Source organism: Strigops habroptila, chromosome 8 (genome assembly GCF_004027225.2).
Source record: "Strigops habroptila isolate Jane chromosome 8, bStrHab1.2.pri, whole genome shotgun sequence".
NCBI lineage: Eukaryota > Metazoa > Chordata > Aves > Psittaciformes > Psittacidae > Strigops > Strigops habroptila.
Window position 1 is genome coordinate 42,547,635 of NC_044284.2, and position 16,899 is coordinate 42,564,533.

The 16,899-nt window shown below is 50.0% G+C and overlaps 1 protein-coding gene across 5 annotated transcripts in view; it reads left to right on the plus strand.

Annotated features, from left to right (window-relative positions):
* Positions 1–12,216, plus strand: part of PBX1 (PBX homeobox 1) — a 133,610-nt gene extending 121,394 nt beyond the window's left edge. For 4 of the 5 annotated variants that reach the window (XM_030495724.1, XM_030495728.1, XM_030495727.1 and 1 more), the window contains 2 exons: positions 263–352; positions 7,356–12,216. In XM_030495724.1, coding sequence (XP_030351584.1) covers positions 263–352; positions 7,356–7,448 — 183 coding nt within the window. In that variant the 3' untranslated portion in view covers positions 7,449–12,216. The remainder of the gene's footprint in view (positions 1–262; positions 353–7,355) is intronic. The other variant, XM_030495729.1, reaches the window with a different exon arrangement.
* The last annotated feature ends 4,683 nt before the right edge of the window (positions 12,217–16,899 follow it).

Here is a 16,899-nt window from a genome sequence, read left to right on the forward strand (position 1 = left end):
TGATGGGGCCACCGGGGCATACAGGGGGTCATGATGAGGGAGGCAGGAGCAGCCTTCTGGCTCGGCTCTCGCTGCAAGAGCAACTGCGGTTCTCTTTACCCTCTTTAAATATATACCATTGTTATTATTATGGTTAGTATTAATATTATTATTACTACTACTACTGTTTGTTTTTATCTTGCCAAAAATGAACCATAGCATCTTTGCCCACTAACCTTTCATTCACTCTAATTTGTGTCTTTGTTGTCGTTGGTCTGTTTAGGTGGATACCCTTCGCCATGTTATCAGCCAGACAGGAGGATACAGTGATGGACTCGCAGCAAGTCAGATGTATAGTCCGCAGGGCATCAGTGTAAGAAAAAAAAAAAATAGGCTTGGGTTCTTGTTTTTTGGGTGGGTTGGTTTTTTTTTGTTTGTTTTTGTTCTCTCACTACCAATTATTTCAAAGCCATAGGGCTCAGAATGCCACTTAGTAAGACTTGTCTTTGCTTTTACGGTCACCTAGTTTATTGCTTCTGTATCGGTCACGCCAACGGCAGAGCTTTGCCCACAAAAAAAGTGGCGACCGGGCAGGCTTTGTGCAGGCAGCTGGCGTCTCAGACTGTCAGAGCTGATCAGCGTTTGCCTGGCACCTGCGGCCACACGCACTCGACCGAGAGGAGCTGCTAAACAGGTGACACCTCGTGTAGCCGCAGTGGGGAATGTCACCACTGATGCCCCAGTCCAGAGATGGCTCCACACGGAGGCCAATGGCACCATCCCAGAACTACCATCTAAAAATAACCCATTCCCTGGCCGGCATCCGAAAGCACCGTGGCGATGGGTTGGTGGCAATAACGAATGCGAATAAAAGGAGAAAAAAAAACCACAACAGAACAACAAAGCCAGCCAATGTCAACCCAAGAAAACCTCGCCCAACTGGGCTGGGGGAGGATGCGAGGGGGAGGGCGGTCTCCAGAGCATCTTCTCCTTGTTCTTGGGTGCGCTGGCGGGTTCTGACTAGCATGAAAATTCGTAGCGACAAGCTGTGTTGCACAGGGGGAAATCGATCAGACACACACAAGGAGAACCCAGTGTAGATTCGGGACAGCAATCCAACTTCATTTCTCAGATCAATCGTCTGCCATCTCAGCAGCGGTGACAGCAAGCTGGGAGAAGAGGGCAGCCTGGAAAAGGAGGCTGTGAGCGCCAAGTGGGTGGTAGCAGTGGTGTCCAGGAATGGCACGGAAGAGGGGGAGGCTGGCTGCAGCAGTCCCCATCGAGGAGGCTGAAAGTTGGGGTGGGGTAGTCTCAAACTAGGCAGGAAGGCAGTGGTCCTCCAGGTGGGACAGTGGTCCTGTGGGTGAGCATCCTAGCAGGGTGCACCATCTAGTCCCATCACCCTCCTGGCCAAGGCTTATGCCATTTATCACCTTGCGTGTGACCGTCTTTGGGCCGTTGGCATGCAAACAGCCACTGCTGGCGTGGGGAGAGGGTATAGGGAGACGGGTGCAGTGGGACGGGGGACTGCGGTCCCCTCTCCTGCGGGTGCTGGGGCTTAGTGGGTGGCTTGACGTCAGGAGGCAGAGGCAGGGAGGATTTGTGAAGTAATGTAATTGAACATGTGCAGATAATTATGTCTCATTACATAAGCCCGTTGCAAAAACGGTGCTTGGAAATGCCACATGAAAGAGCCTATCGTTCTGCATTAATTTCTCCGTGTGCTGGATTTATTCCCTTTCTGGCTTTTTAATACTTGGAGAGTAAATGAATCGCAGGCTGATCATGATAAGAGATGATACTTTTGTATAAATTAAAATACCCCCAAGGAAAGAGGCTGAGCTGATTATAGCTGCAGCTGGCTTCGAAAATAACAGTGGGCTGGGTAAGCCAAAATTTGGGGGGGAGGGTTGCTGCTGGGGATTACGAGGCAGGGAGGGGGCAATAGAGGAAAGGACAAGAAAGAGGTAGTGGAAACTCAAAAGCTGAATTGGACAAGGAGAGCTGGGCTGGTGTTTCTGGCTGTGGTAATGGGAGAACCAGTGTTACCATGAGCAGCACTGGGAATTGGTGAGCTGAGAGTGGCAGGGACTCAGTGGTTCTTCCTGCGCTTCCCAAATGGGGATCCAGCATGGTGGCATTTGATGGCTCCTCAGGCTGGTCTTCAGGGAGGGCAGGAGCCCAAATAGGCCCAAATTGTATGTTGTTCAAAGAGGAGCAGGGTACCAAGTGGGCAAAGAGACTGCTCAGGTTCAGGGGTAATGCCTCATTTCCCCATAAAAATGTAGTAGGCATGGGGAGCAAGGCAGGGAGTCCAGAGCTGAGTGAATAGTTCAGGAAGCATTTTCTGGGTTGTCTCTCTCTCCCCAAATGTTTTGCTTCCCCCTTATCCTGGCCAGCATGCTCCTGCCTGTAGTTTTTATTGTCATTTAATGGTTTCCTATCCAGCTGCCTCTCTTGATGGACCCCAGTTTGTCTACTCCTGAAGTGTAGCTGTCCTCTAGGAAGTGTTGGTCCTTGGAAATGTCCTGGGGACATTGCCAGCGTCCTGCACCATGCAGGTGGCTATCTCGTAACACACAGGGCTTCTGCCTCTCCCCTGAACCCTTTACTGCCAAGGAAGGGCAGCAGGATGTGGAGGAAAGCTGCTAGTGACACAGAAAGCTGCCATCTCCACGTCGTCTGAGCATCCCCGTGAGCTGCTGGAAGGAGATGAGCCGAAACCTAGTCAAGAGCCCTGTCACAACGATGTCTGCACAGGGCTGAGGTTAAGTCATCCCCGGAGCCCGTCAGGGCTAGGAAGTCAGCAGCAGGTTGCCCAGCTCCACCACTGCAAACCTTGGCAGGGGAGACAATGCTCGGGGTTTGCCTTCCTTGATGGAGGATGAATTTTTAAATGCATGTAAGTCATGACAACTGAGAACAGGAATCTACCCAAAGCCCAGTCCCTCTGTGGCTCTGCTGCTTGACAGCTGACAGGCCGCTCTGCAGGGCAAAAAGGGTTGGAGTCAGTTCTGCATCATTAGCAGGATAATGGGTGATGTCCCAGCCATCACGATCTCCGTGACCCACGGTGATGACTGAGGCAGAGCAAGAACAGACGCCTTCTCCTCCACAGGTGGAGAAAGTGTGAGGCAGCACCAATACTGTCAAGGGACGGGGATGCGCTTGGTGATGAATGGCTGAGAGGGGCTGGAGCCGTCTTCAGGATACTCAGCCTTGGGTAGTACTGAGAAGAAGGAGGGACCCCCCCCACCTGAAAGGAGGGGGTGACTGGGGCCTGATCCAGCCCTTTTTGCAAGCTTTGAGATTGAAGGATTTTGCACCATAAAGTGAGAGCTGTTAAGTGTCTGGTCCGTCTGCACAGAGGGGTGTCCTGCATTTGTACCCAGCTGGAGGTCCCAAGATAAGGGTTTCAAAGCATTTAGAAATCCAGATTCTTATGGGTTCCAGTAGAAGCTGGATCTTTCTTACCATAGTCCTCTGGAGGGTCCCAACCCAAAACATCACCCTTTTTGCCACTGCCCTGTGGCCGTAAATCCACCAAGTGTTTTAGTTCCCCTATCTGCTAATGAATGAAATGAGCTATAGTAATCTTAAAGAAAATCGTTTCAGAAATTTCTTTTTGGAGTTTATTTAATTTAATTTATAGATCATTTAAGTCTAAATGAGGGGCTGTTTTTAAAGATCATCAGAGTGCAAGGTTTTTGATTTAAAATGCTGTTGTGCAGATCTGTGCCTATTGACAGAGCAGTGTTTGTGACCATGATGGTGGTGGTCAGCAGCAGGGGTGTGCCATTGAGTTTTGCATCCACTGTTGTTGACGAGGATCACTGGGCACTGGTACTTGTAGGAGGTGGGACCTTCTTGCTTATGCTGAGACCCTTTTCTGGTAAGAATTTGAGCCTTGAAATGAAAGTTATTGCTCTGTTCCTCAGCAAGCTACAGTTCACCATCATGATCAAGCTGTGGTTCATGATCATGTTCACAAGCTGGGATATGGAAGTTTTGTCTGACAGGGCTTCAGTGCCTGAGCTCCATCCATCAGGGATGCCTTAGTGTGTTGTGAAGACTGTTGCTGTGAACCTTGGAAAGTGATGGCCAGACAAAGCTGGATTCTTTGGTGTGTAATAACAGCTTCAGTGTGTATCATAAGGAGACCCTGATAAAAGCTCTTAAAAGTGCAGCGGTCTGAAACTTCTTTGAGGCTACTGCCTGTCTGTCAGACTTGCTAGTATCTGCTGTGTTTGGAACTGACCTGACACCCTGCCTTGTCGATGGTGGGACAAGGATTTGGTCACAGAAGGTGGGATGTTGAGACAGCCTCTGTGCACAGCAGGAGGTGCCTTTAGAAACTTGCAGAGTTATCTCCCAGGCCCATGTTGGAGGCCCGGGCAGACAGCCAGGCACCCTTGCTGGAGGTGACGAAAATTCTGGGAGACCTTGTGGAAATGGGCACCACAACCAGTTGCTTCAGCCATCCATCACTGGGGCTCCATCGTTTGGACAGTCACCAAGGCCTTGTCTGTGGTCTGGCATCATAAGGTGACATATGAAGAGATGTCCTGGAGACCAGTGCTCTGTTTTTGTGTCCTGAAGAAGTCACAGCTGTGTGCAGGGGCTCCTCAGAAGGTCTCTGAGGAGGAGCAGCCTTCTCAGAAGACTCCCTCATTTTTGAGAGAGATCCCTAGCGATTTACTGCAGTCAGATCCCAAGGGATCTTCTTGCTTCAGAAGGAGGCAGGGCCTGGCTGCATAGAATTGGATGCATCCTCCGTGTGTCTTGGTCCATGCAGCAACAGGGTGAACTCCAGGAAAGGAAAGATGAGTGTAAATGGTGCCTATATATGCCTTCTGTTTTGTGAAGGGTCTCGCCTCCTCATGGAGGGCTTGTCTGTACCAAAGGATAGCATTAAGATGATAAAGTCATGGCCAACCTTGGGGCTTTCCCAGGCTGGGGGAGCAGGAGAGTGTGGGATAGGTGGAAGGTTCCCTGATCCAAGACAGCCTTTCCCCAGCATCTTCTTGGCTTCCCACTGAATGCAACCATGGTGGTCATTGGCAGCATGAACTCCCACAACACCTGAAGGCTGATTCCCAATCTGGAGTACCATGGGGCTCCCCAGCATTGTGGGACGGAGGATGCTAAGCCTGCAGTCCCTGTCTACAAGACACTCTCCCTCTCGCTCCTTCCAACCGTGGCTGGCATGCCAAAGCCTCGCTAAAAATAGTTAAGCACAATAGGGACGGAGCCCTGCTCCACGCAGCCCCCTCCACTCTCCCCCCTCCTGCTTGCCGTAATGACCCTGCAAACACTAAATGGCATCTGAGTGCATTAAGCAGCAAACTCTCCGGTGACATAGCAATTACGGCTCTGAAATAGATTTGGTGCGTCATGGAAGATAAGGGTTTTGAAAGTTTCTGTTGTGATTATAGCTTGTAACTCCAACAAATAACAGGCTTGGTAATAAGAGGCTGCCAGCATAGCTATTGTGGCTCTCTCTCACTGATGGCACGTAAATTGCTATTAATGTCCTAAGTGTACTTGAATATGCCAGTCTCGGGGTGGTGGAGTTGGCTCTGTGTCTCTCTTTACGCGGCCTGTCATTGTCGGGCTGATAATCTACAGTAATTGCTGCCTCTTGCAGCGGTCCAAGATGTGTAAGGGTGGATACTGCATCTCGCAAGTGCACGGATGGTGGAGTGCAGGGATGGTGGAGTGCAGGGATGGTGAGTCGGGGCCTGAGTGCAGATGGAAGATGATGGGGGCTGTGGGCACAGTGAACCCGTGGTCTCGGCAGACGAGGGGTACATAGGCCTGGTCATGTTTGTGCATAGTCTGGTTTCATGCTTGTACCCAAAGTGGAGTGGAATTTGCTAACCTGCTAGCAGGCTCAGGTCACGATTCCTGTCTTCCTTGCTGTTGCTGGAACCCCATGCATGCATGGAAGAACATGCAAGCCATATGTGCACGCCTCAGTCTTTTTTGCTTTGTGCATGCCCTGCTGTGTGGTGGTTTCATCCCTCAAAACATAGGCTCCCACGGCCCACCTGGGGCCAGCTCTTTGCTCCCATTTCAGCTGCCTTTCAGGCAGGCAGGAGCTGGTCAGCAGCATGGACAACCCACCAGCAAGTCCCAGACTCTGTGCCTTGGGGCCATGAGGCTTTTCCTACCCTTATCCCACTTCAGGGTCTGTGGGGCCCCAACTAGTGCGGCTGGTGATGGATGCCCTGTGCCAGGAGGCAGTGGGACAGGCAGCCAGAGAGGACAAAGCAGCCACAGCACATTTGAAGTGGGACAGCGGCTGCTACTTACTTGAGCTTGGGCAGTGGTTGGGAAGGATTAATTAGCCGAGCACTGAATCAATGTCAGAGTGAGAAGAGGAGGTTGGGTGCGACATCTGCTCCTCTCCAAAGTGGATGGCAGCCTGGAGGAACAGCTTCTGTGCACTGCCTGCAGCAGTGGAGCCCTCCAGTAGCTCTGCTCTTGGGAGATGGCAGAATTTGTCTCTGCATCTGTTTTTAGGAGAAGAAACAAGTTGTCTGCCACACTTTGCCGTACAAACCCTGGGATGGGATATGGTGATAGCACCTCCGTGGTGCTGTGGTTTAGAATCCCTCAAGGAGGGGTGACATGGAGCATGGAGGATCAGCCCTGGGTGGCAGAAATACATTTCTGGTTTTATTATAAAGCGAGGAGGGGAATGCTTTTGCATTGTAAGGAGAGAGGTGGCCCAAATCCTGGAATACAACCTTCTCAGTGGCAGGAGAGGTGTTTGGACAATGTATCTTTCCTGCAACAAGGCTTGGGAGCTGATGATTTCCCCTGCACAGGGACCATGCAGCAGGAGGGGTGCCTGGAAAGGCTGCAAAGGGGAACAAGGAGCTGTGCTGGGGAACACAGCACAGCTCAGCAGTCCCTTGGGACCTATTGTTCTGTGTGTTCATAGCACCTGGGTCCAGATAACATCTCAGGGTGGGGTTTCTGGAGTGAGGTGTTTGCTATTTTCCTCCTTCCATATGAGGAAGCGTCATATTTGGGGGTGAAAAAACCACCATACAACCAGAACTCAGGGTTTCTGCAGAAAGACGTGCTTTTTAGGGGACAGAATTTTCATGAGCATTTGCAATTTATCAAAACCTCTGTTTTCAATTGTTTTTCAGAATTTCAATTTCAATTTCAGAATTGTTTCTGGCCCATTCCACTGATGGAGCCCTGTGGTCCGCAGTGGGATGGGGAAGCCAGATGGGACAGCTTTGCCTCCTACATCGGCGCTTGCTGAGGGAGAAGCAGGGTGGTCTGAGGTGGATGGGTGGCTTGGGTAGGGCTGGGTGTGCTATTGGGTGACTGACATCTCCATGTCTCCCTTCCTGCAGGCTAATGGAGGTTGGCAAGACGCTACTACCCCATCGTCGGTGACCTCCCCCACAGAAGGCCCTGGCAGCGTTCACTCTGATACCTCCAACTGATCTCCCAGCAAATTGCATCCCTGGCTGAGCCGGCCCCGGCGGGGGCAGGAGGGGAGGGGGCCTCTCCTAACACCGCAGCAGTCAGACTGGAGGTGAACCCAATCAGCACACACAAGAAGACTCCTTCTCTTCTCTTCTCTTCGTCGGGATGCTTTTTTCAGCCAATCTGGACACTTCTTTATACTCTCTTCCCTTTCTTTTCTGGGTAGAAGCCGCTGTCTCCCTCCCTGCCACTGCCACAACACCACTCCCTTCCCCTCACTCCTTCCCACCGAAGGATATGTCAACAGGTAGAAGGATTTTAAGGAGGAAAAGCAAAAATCAACCGCCACCACACAAAACAACCCCAAAGCAGTGTACAGCCTCATACTGGGCGTCTTTCTGAGGAGCCACAAACGTACCTCAGTCATGTCTCGCTCCTTTACTAGCAGGCAGCCTCCCTTACTCCCCTCGTCTCACGCTACCTCTCCGTAGGGAAACGCCACCGCAGTCCTGCTGCTGCCTCGTCTCTGCTGGCCCTGGCCACAGCCAGCACCTCACCTCCCTGCGCCCAGCCCTGCCTTGGTGAGCTGTTCCCCCGGCGCTGCCGGTGATGGGTGGGTGGACACAGCCTCTGTGCATGTAGGAGAAGTTGGCATGCTCCCCTTTGCTTCCAAAAGGTACCAGCCTATTCCCAGCCCTGGGTAAACTTAACAGCACTTCCCGGTCCCTGCCCTGCTCTGCCACAAATCTCACTGGCTGCTGTGGGCTGGATGAGCCATGAAACCTCTCCATCTTCTCTGCCCGCTGTTGGAGGTGAGGAGAGGAGGGAAGGAAGCGAGGCAGAGGCAGGTGAGAAATAGCCATCGCTGATTACAAAGGTACTGAGCACCTCCACGGTGGTGTACCCCTAGCAGTTTTCTCACAGCACCTGGGGAGGCTGGCAGTGGAGGTATACCAGGTGAGGAAAGTGTCACGGGGTGTTTCTGTTTCTGGGACTGTGCCGCGCTGCAGAAGAGGAGGAGGTGGGTTCCCCAGTGCAGGCAGGACCCACAGAGGATGGTGGCACTTGCTGCATTCCCAAAGCTCTGCCAGGCAAGCAGCGAGGGATGGGCAGCAGGATCCTAGAGGCTGGATGTGGTGGGGTGAGTGCAGTGTGTGCTTTCAGTAATGGTTAATGCAACAGCTCTGTAGGACAAGTGCGTGCCCCTCTTGGGGATGTCTTTCCGATAAAGCTCCTGGTTTTATCCCAGTTACTCTGGGCAGTGGCATTCGATACCATAGGAAAACTCATGGGATTTTCTGTCCAGCTTTTCTGGTCTGCTCTTTGGACAGCTGGTGGTGGCTGGTAAGCAGGGCTTCATCCTGCTGAAACACCCCTTCAGGCAGCTGATGCTGGGAGAACATGGCTTTCATTGAAGAACAGGGTGCGGAGGCACCAGTCTGCCCCTGGCAACGGGCTGAGCTTTGTGCCATGGTGGTACTTTTGGCCACTGGTTCTTCCAGGGGTGCGAGCAGGTTCTGCTGTCCTGTGGCAAGACCTTGGGTGTTGTTGGGATCGCTGTGGGTGCAGCATAAATAGCATCTTGTGATGGATCTGAATACCTCTTGGCCACGTCTCATGCACTTGCACATCCATGCCCACCCTGCCCATGCTGGTGCCAGCCATCTCGAGATGGGAACTGCCAGTGCAGAGCAGCCTTAAGCAGGAACCACTTAAAATTACAGCTCTGCCAAAAAAAATTCTACCCTTCTGGTGGAAAAAATAATGATGGTTGGCCACAGTGGTGGTGTGCCCACAGCTCTGACATGCTGTTACCTTGCAGCTCGGGGCCAGCACTGTGATTCACTTGAAGTGGAGGTGAAGCCTGCCTTTCCGTGGGGAACAAGCCCAGAAGGCTCCAAAACATCTGCTCTGAAATTTGTGACCTTTCCCCAAATACGAGAGGTCCCAGTTTAGTGGATTTTCTCCTGCTGAGCTGTGGGGTCAGAGTAGAATGCAAAAGATAGATGAGAAACAGCACAAGCTGCCTCTTGCTTGGTTTTTATATCTCCAGTCGTGAGACACTCTGTTCCTTTCAGATCCGTGCCTGGGGTTGGGGACTGTGTTGCTGAGCACGATGTGGCGGGCGAGGTTTAGGGCTGCCTCCCAGCTGGGAATATTTTAAGAGCAATGAGAAGCTGGTTTCTCCAAGAGGATGGTTAGGAGGTGTTGCCCATCTTCCCAAGCTGTGCACCTTCCTGCTGTCCTCCTCCCGTGGCTTCCCACAGTGCAGCCTTTTCACTATGTCCAGGTTATTTTATATGAAACCGTTCTGGCAAAGCATTTCAGGGACACAGGCCTGGGTCAGGTCTGCTCTCTGGAGTGGCAGCAGTGCCGTGCCTGTGGGAATGCCATGGTACCTCTTGGAAAGCAACCGGGAACGGTCCAGAACCACCCGCTGACTGGAGCTAGCCCATGCCGGGGCTGCCTTCCCCTGCCCTGCAACTGCTGCCCCTCCTGCCTGCACTCCTTGCCCACAGCACCCCTGTCCTGGGCAGGGCGCTTGCTCCTCCATGGTACTTTGCAGATAACCTCCTGGGTTCCCTAGTTGGTCCCTCCGGTTTGTGTTGGCGTAGCTGCTTGCTTGCCTTTTTCTTTGCTTTTTTTATTTTTGGGTTTTGTTTCTCCTCCCCTTTCGCCTCTTCCCCCAACCCCAAGTGTTGTGGGTTTTTTTCTTCTTCTTTTTTATTATTATTTTTTTCTGCCCAGAAAAACCTGACTTCGATACCAAAAAAACAAAACAGAAAAAAAAAAAAAAAAAACCCAACAAAAAAACTAACAAAAAACCTGCAGAAACTAAAAAAAAAAAAAATAAAAACAAAAAAAAAGCCACAAAAAAAACTCGATGATTCTTTCAGCTTTATTAACATTTTCCATTGTTTCTTGCGATTTGTGTCTCGTTCTTTGTAGTATTGATGATAACGAACATTTGATAATGAATGTTCTTGTATATTCAGATAAAGGAGAAAAAAAAAACCAAAAACGCAGTCGGAATTTAATAGTGTTTATAATAAAAGAATAAAAAATGACCCTCTTAGCACGCAAAATTGAACAGGGTGAAGGTCCCATCCCTGTTCTTTCTGTGGCAACAAGCGCTTCATTCCTGTATAGTTTATAACATCGAACTACCTACATTCATCTTTTTTTTGTTTGTTTGTTTGTTTTCCCATTATTTTTTTCCATTTTCTCGCATTTGTGAACTAGTTCAAGAATGCTAGAAAAGTGTAGAGTTGTGCACACTCATTTCTTCTTACACAATGTTTAAAAAGTGACAGTAATTCATTTTGTAAAACTTTAAAAAGAAAAAAAATGGTTGGAATAGTGAGCATTAATAGGTACAGTCTAACACTTTATGTTTCTTAACGTTGAGACCCAGAAATTACCTTTTTTTTTGGCATTATTTGGGAGGGGAGGGGGGGCTTTGATGATGATGCTGAGTTTATTTTGACCTATCTGAGACATCGGCCTTGCCGGTTCCCCTGCGCTTTTGAGCTGTGTGCCAAGTGATGTGAAAAGTGATGGTGGTGTTGGGGGGGCAGGGGAATTGTCTCTTCTCCAGGGGGGAGAGAGACCCACTCCTTTTGACACCCAACCCAGAAGATCCTTGGGTGGCTGCTTTGGGGCTGAATTGGGGGGTTACGTCTCCAGAGAAGGATGTAGTCCCATGGGATTTTTGGGGAGTAGATGCTGAGAGGTAATGGGGAGTCGGGTGCTGAGCTGCTTGGAAGTGATGAAAGGGCATGAATCCTCCCCAGAATGTGTAGGACAGTGGGCTTCAATGCCTTTATGCTCTGCCCTGAATGCCGGTGGCACCCCTGCCCCAACGGTTTGCTGCAAGAGCCCTGGATTGGAGGCACCCATCAGCCCAACCACAGCTCTTGGCCCGAAAATCAAGTTCAGAGCAAGGACGGTACCAACCTCATTTCGGTCATGGACCTTGTTGAGGATGAGGTCTCAAAGCCTGGCCCCAAGCCCCAGTGGCACAAGGTTGCTGGGAAGGATGAGGGACAAGGGGCAGGAGATGGCAGCCTCCCAGCCATGGTGGGACACAGCCAAAATGCCCCCAAATATAGCCCTAAATCTCTGTGGCTGCAGACTGGGGGTTCAAGGAGAAGTGCTGAGGAAGATGCTGGTGGGCACCGCTTTAGTTTTCTCTTAAAACAGTTTCCCTGTGCCCCCTCCCCACAAAAAACCCAGCTTTTCACATCACTGAATGTTTTAGGGTTTGGGGTGTTATTTTTACTCCCAAGGTTTCCTGGAGTCCTTTTGTTTTCATACACCTTTATTATTATTATTATTATTATTATTATTAAGACTATGTAAATCAGACGTTGCCTGGGGGGTTGGTTCTGTCGGTTTGCCTTTTTTGTTCTTGCAAAGCCCTTTCTATCCCTTGTAAAGATGATCCAGTTGTTCTGAGTTGCTTTTTCTTTTCTATTTTTTTCCCCCATCTTTTTTTTTTTGTTTCCTCTTCCTAATGGATTCCAAATAAAAAAAAAAAAAAAAAAAAAAAAAAAGGAAAGAAAAGAAAAACCCAAAAAAAAACCCCTCTCTGTTCCGACCTGGTTTTGAAACTTTAAGCTTTTCTGCTTCTGTAAAGAAAAAAAATAAGGCCTCTGTCTTTCTGATCCCAATTGAGACTTTTATGTTCTATGACGATACTAACAAGGTGTAGGTTTTACAGTTTCCTGATTTGTACTGGTAATGCATATTCCAAATAAATAGTTTCTTTTGTTGCAAAAAAAATAAAAAAAAAAAGAAACCAAACCTGGTGTATTTCTGGGGAGGAAAAAGAGGAAAGCGAGGTGCCCTGGGGCTTTTCCCCATGGGGATGCAGAGGGCAGGGGGCAGGAGGGGTTTGGGATGCAGCGGGAGGGTGAGCAAGGGCAATAGCCTAATGCTTGGTCCTGCTTCTGGTGGTGTGAACTTGGGAGCTGGAGGGCTGCAATTCAGGGGTGATGCCTGATGTGCAGCATTCCTGCTGCTCCCGCTGCCTTCCCCCATGTCTCAGTTTCCTGGGCACGGGGAAGCAAGTGCTCCTGGACAATACAGGTTTGTCCATGCAAAAAATATTTTCAGTCTTTCATTTTCATTGCTTGTTCACTGCTTTTTTGGACTTTCTAGTGCACTTCTTCCAAACAAGCTGGAATGGGGATTTTCTTTATCACACCCAGGCATGGGGCAGGGCTGGGGAGCAAGGAAAGGGTTGGTGGTTTCTTCTGTTTTCCTGGGGGTTTTAGGTTTTTTTAAAAAAAAAGAAACATTTTGAAAAAATTTCTGAGCAAAAACTCATTTTACATTTAAAAATAATTTGCGATTCAAAAACAAGTCTGTGTGTGGAACAAAAACCAGGACAGCTCTGCCATGTCCCTAGTGGTTTTAGGTGAAAAAGGGGGCAGCTGGAGAGGGTGGCTGTGATTCCCCGGCTCCCGAGCTAGGGAAAGGCAGGCAGGACCTGCCACAAATGCCTCCCAACACCCCATAGGGAGCAAAGCAGAGGAAAAGAACCCCCAGGGAGGCAGCACAGGGATGCTGGAGCTTGCCTCGAGCTGCTGCCCCGCTCCCCTATGGATTTCTTGTCAATGATTATTCAATCTCCAGCCTGACCTTTCTCTTCTAAATAACACGGCAATATCAGCACGGGCCAGCCTCCAGCTCCGGCTGCAAATTAACTGTATCGCTCTCCGGCAGGAGACCCAAGGAGCCCCTCTGCTGCCGCGCTGCCAGACTGCCCCAGGAATTATCTCTCTCCACCAGTGCTCTCCTAATACCAGTTTAAATATCATCTTGCTCCCAGCTGTTTAATTCTAATAAATGCTCATCCCAACTCCAAACAGAGAAGTGCTAAGTCACACCGGGCCCGATGAGAACATTGCCCCAAAAAGGCAGGTGGCAGGAGGTGCTGCCGGGAGGAGGAGATACAATGCTGTTTGGGCTGGGGGGTCCTGGCATGCATTCTTTGAGTGCCCAGGATGGGTTTGAGCATGCCGCACCTCTCCCAGCCTTAGTCTTTCACCCTCCCTGCAAAAGAATAGATGATTTTAAGATGGGAAAAGGGCACCTGCAGCCTCCTAGAGCATTTGGGGGCATCTGGAGGGGCCTGCCTGGGTGCAGCATCCTTCCTCCCTCCATCCCCCCCCTTCTGGCTGCTTGTGGCTGAAAGGGAAACCAAACCAACAGGAATCAAACTTGATTGTTTGTGTTTTCCTTGCTATCATCTTGTTCCCCCTCTCTGCATCCACACCTTTTCCTTCTCCCTCTGCCATTCAATAGGATTTTTGTTTTTCTTATTTCCCCACATTTGGGCAATAAAGTTTGGTGAGAGCAAACCCCAAGGGCAGGCTTTTGCACTTTTTCAGTTTCACATTATAATATTTATATTATAATATTTTAGACAAAAAATGGAGGAAAAAGACATGGCATGCATCAAGCCCTGCAGATTTCCACCACAGAAGCTTCAAAAGGCTTTCGGTGAGCAGAAACCAGCAGCTTGGTGACAGTGCCGATGCCTGTGGATATTCTAGTCCCTCCCAAGCTCCCTGGGGCATGTCCTGACCCACGCAATGCCTCTTGCAGCTTTTTCTCCCCATAGGCAGCCGCCAGCATCCCCCTGGCCCCTGCCTGCCTGCTCCCACCCAGCCCTATGCTGGGAGCACCAGCCAAGAGCCACCACCAGCCACTGCCATCACCGGGGCAAAACACTGGCATACAAGGGCTGGCAAATAACAGCCCAGTTATTAATAATCCTTCCAAACTAACCGAGTGGTTGGGAGGCACTAAAGTTACTGTTTGCAGTAAAGCCCCCATCCGTTCGCTGCAGAGTTTAATATACAGCAGGAAGTATCACCTATAAAAGGCGAGGGTTATGTTTTTCTCCAGTTCACCGGGAGTCTATAACTTACGACCTCCATAAATGTGAGTGGGTCTCTCAACTCAGCCCATCAGTCTTTGGAGTAATTCTGCTTCGTAGTAAAATGTTTTACTGTGCCCTAGATGCCGCAGCCCCCCGCCTCTGGGCGGGCAGGGGGATGGTGGCCATCCCTGGGTCCCTCTTCTGCCAGCACCATAGGAATGGTGTGGAGGGGTGATGCTGCCCATCCTTTGGGCATGGTGGGTGCAGCAGCCTAGAAAAAATAAACAAAAAACAAATAAAAACAAAAATGAAATAAAAATAAAATAAAATACATCAAAATAAAACAAAATAAAAATAAAGCAAAATAAAATGAAACAAAATAAAGTAAAATAAAATTAAAGTAAAATTAAATTAAAATAAAATAAAATAAAATATAAAATAAAATAAACCCTGCCCACAGGCATGAGCTATTGGGAATGTGTGCTACACCTTTTAATTATTGCTAATGAGGTAGAGTTTTAATAGCTTTATAGGGGAACTGTGGTGTCCTTCTGCGCGCTGGCTGTTCGGAGTGGCAGTGCTGCTCCGGGGGCTACGTGGGAAGGAGGAACCCAGGGACAGTGGTGCAGGGGTGCTTGGTGCTGGGAGAGGAGGGTGGCAGGGAAGAAGCCCAGAGGAGGGGCAGATGGATGGGCACTGGCTCTGCTACGAGTGCTGATGGCACAGAGGCAGGGCTCGACCGAGACCAAGTGGAAGAAATACGTATGTAAAATTACCTCATTGCCAGGTCTCCCATCCTGTGGCCACCAAAAGGCTTCATTCACCCCCAGAATCAACCTGGTTTGCCTGCAGCCATCGCTGGCCCCAGGGCAGAGCAGCTGAGCAGCGCTGGGAGAGCCCAGCTAATGAAAAATTCAAATGAACGATGGGGCCGCGGCTGCTGTCACTTTCCGAAGGTGCAAATTGCAAGAAGGGTTTATTGGCAGGTTCTCATTCGGAGGTGAGTCCCAGTCTCCCACAGCCACCGGCCTCGAAGGATGGGCACCGCCTGCCTGCACCACTGCAGCCACCCGGCAGCTGGAACAGGATCTGTCTTTCCTTCCCCTTGAAGCAACCTCCAGAGCAGGGAAAAGGAGATAGAAGGAAGGATGGGAGACAATAAAGTCGATAAAAAAAAAAAAAAAAAGAAAAAAAAGGTTTACCTGTTTTTTGGTGGGGTTTTGTCCTTGTTTTTGTTTTCCTTTGTTCCCTTCCCACCTCTTTATATGAAAATGATTCTTCAAAATGAAAAAAGAAACATAATCAGAAGCAAACACTCACTAAAACAAATTACACAGGGACTAAAGCAGCCCTGTCCCCTGCCAGTGGCACTGGGCATGCTCGAGCCCACACCACAAATAGCTAATTTCTGCTCCATCCATCACTACATGGCTTCATGGCATTGCCCCTAAATATTCAGTATATGCTTGGCAACACTGCCCTAGCTCAACCTGTAAAATCCAAGCTGCACTGCACCCAGCATGGAGAAGAAACTAAAGATGGTGGTGACCCTCACAGCTCTGTCCAGGGCAAGACCCTGAGTGAAGCTGGTCTCCCTGACCCATACAGAAATGTTTTGCCCAATTCTCCTGGGTTTGGGGGTGATTTGGAAGCAGCCGTGGCAGGGACCACTGCAGTGTTTGCCGAGGGCCGCGCCAGCAATTCTCCCACTCGCTGACTCAGCTCCAGCGCAGCTCCCTCATCCTGCTGCTAATTAGGCTCTAGCCTCTCATCTTGTTAATAAGCTTCCAGTTCATTTGCATACCAAAAAAAAAAAAAAAGAGAGTGAAAGCAAGCAGCTCATTTTGCCTTCAACATGTGGCTAATGCTTATTAAAATATTTAACCTTTTATTACAGCACAGAAGCATCTGTTCAGGCAGAGTGTGGTGCAGGCAGATGCGGCATTATGCCTCTTCTCCTGCCTGCCAGCCTCTCCCAGGCAGGTGCCCAGCATCAAGACAGTACTGCTGTAAGGGACACCCTACGGAGGGTCCCCACCAGTGCCCGCCAGTGCAGAGCTACTGCAAGCCCCTGGGGCGATGGGAAGATGCTGCAAAATACAGGGAACTTCATCTCCTGATCTCAGTGTCTGCAGCATTTCCTGAGCCTGATTGGGGCATTAAGTGGTTAATGCCATTGAGCTCCCTCAAAACTCATCCTTTGGGCCATCCTTTGGGCTATTGACTTTCCCAGCTAAATAAAAAGGGCCCTACTAGCAAGACCCTGCTCCTATAGAGACCCCTCTTCCTCTCTTATTGAGACCCCTCTCCCAGTGAGAACCCCTCTCCAGGAGCTGCATTTCAGCAGCAGTCCCCCCACAAGCTGGGTACTTACACCCGGGTAGCCCCTGAAAGGTAGCACCAGCCCTGGGACCGAGCCCAGCTTTGCAGATGTGAGCAGGAGTGAAGGTGGAGCTGCTCTCCCAGCTGCAGCCATGCAGGTTATTTGATGACAATTAATTAACCCGGGACTAAGAGGTTTGCAAGGGAAGCAGGGAGCACAGCCTGGAGCCCGGCCAGCATGGGGCTGCACTGGG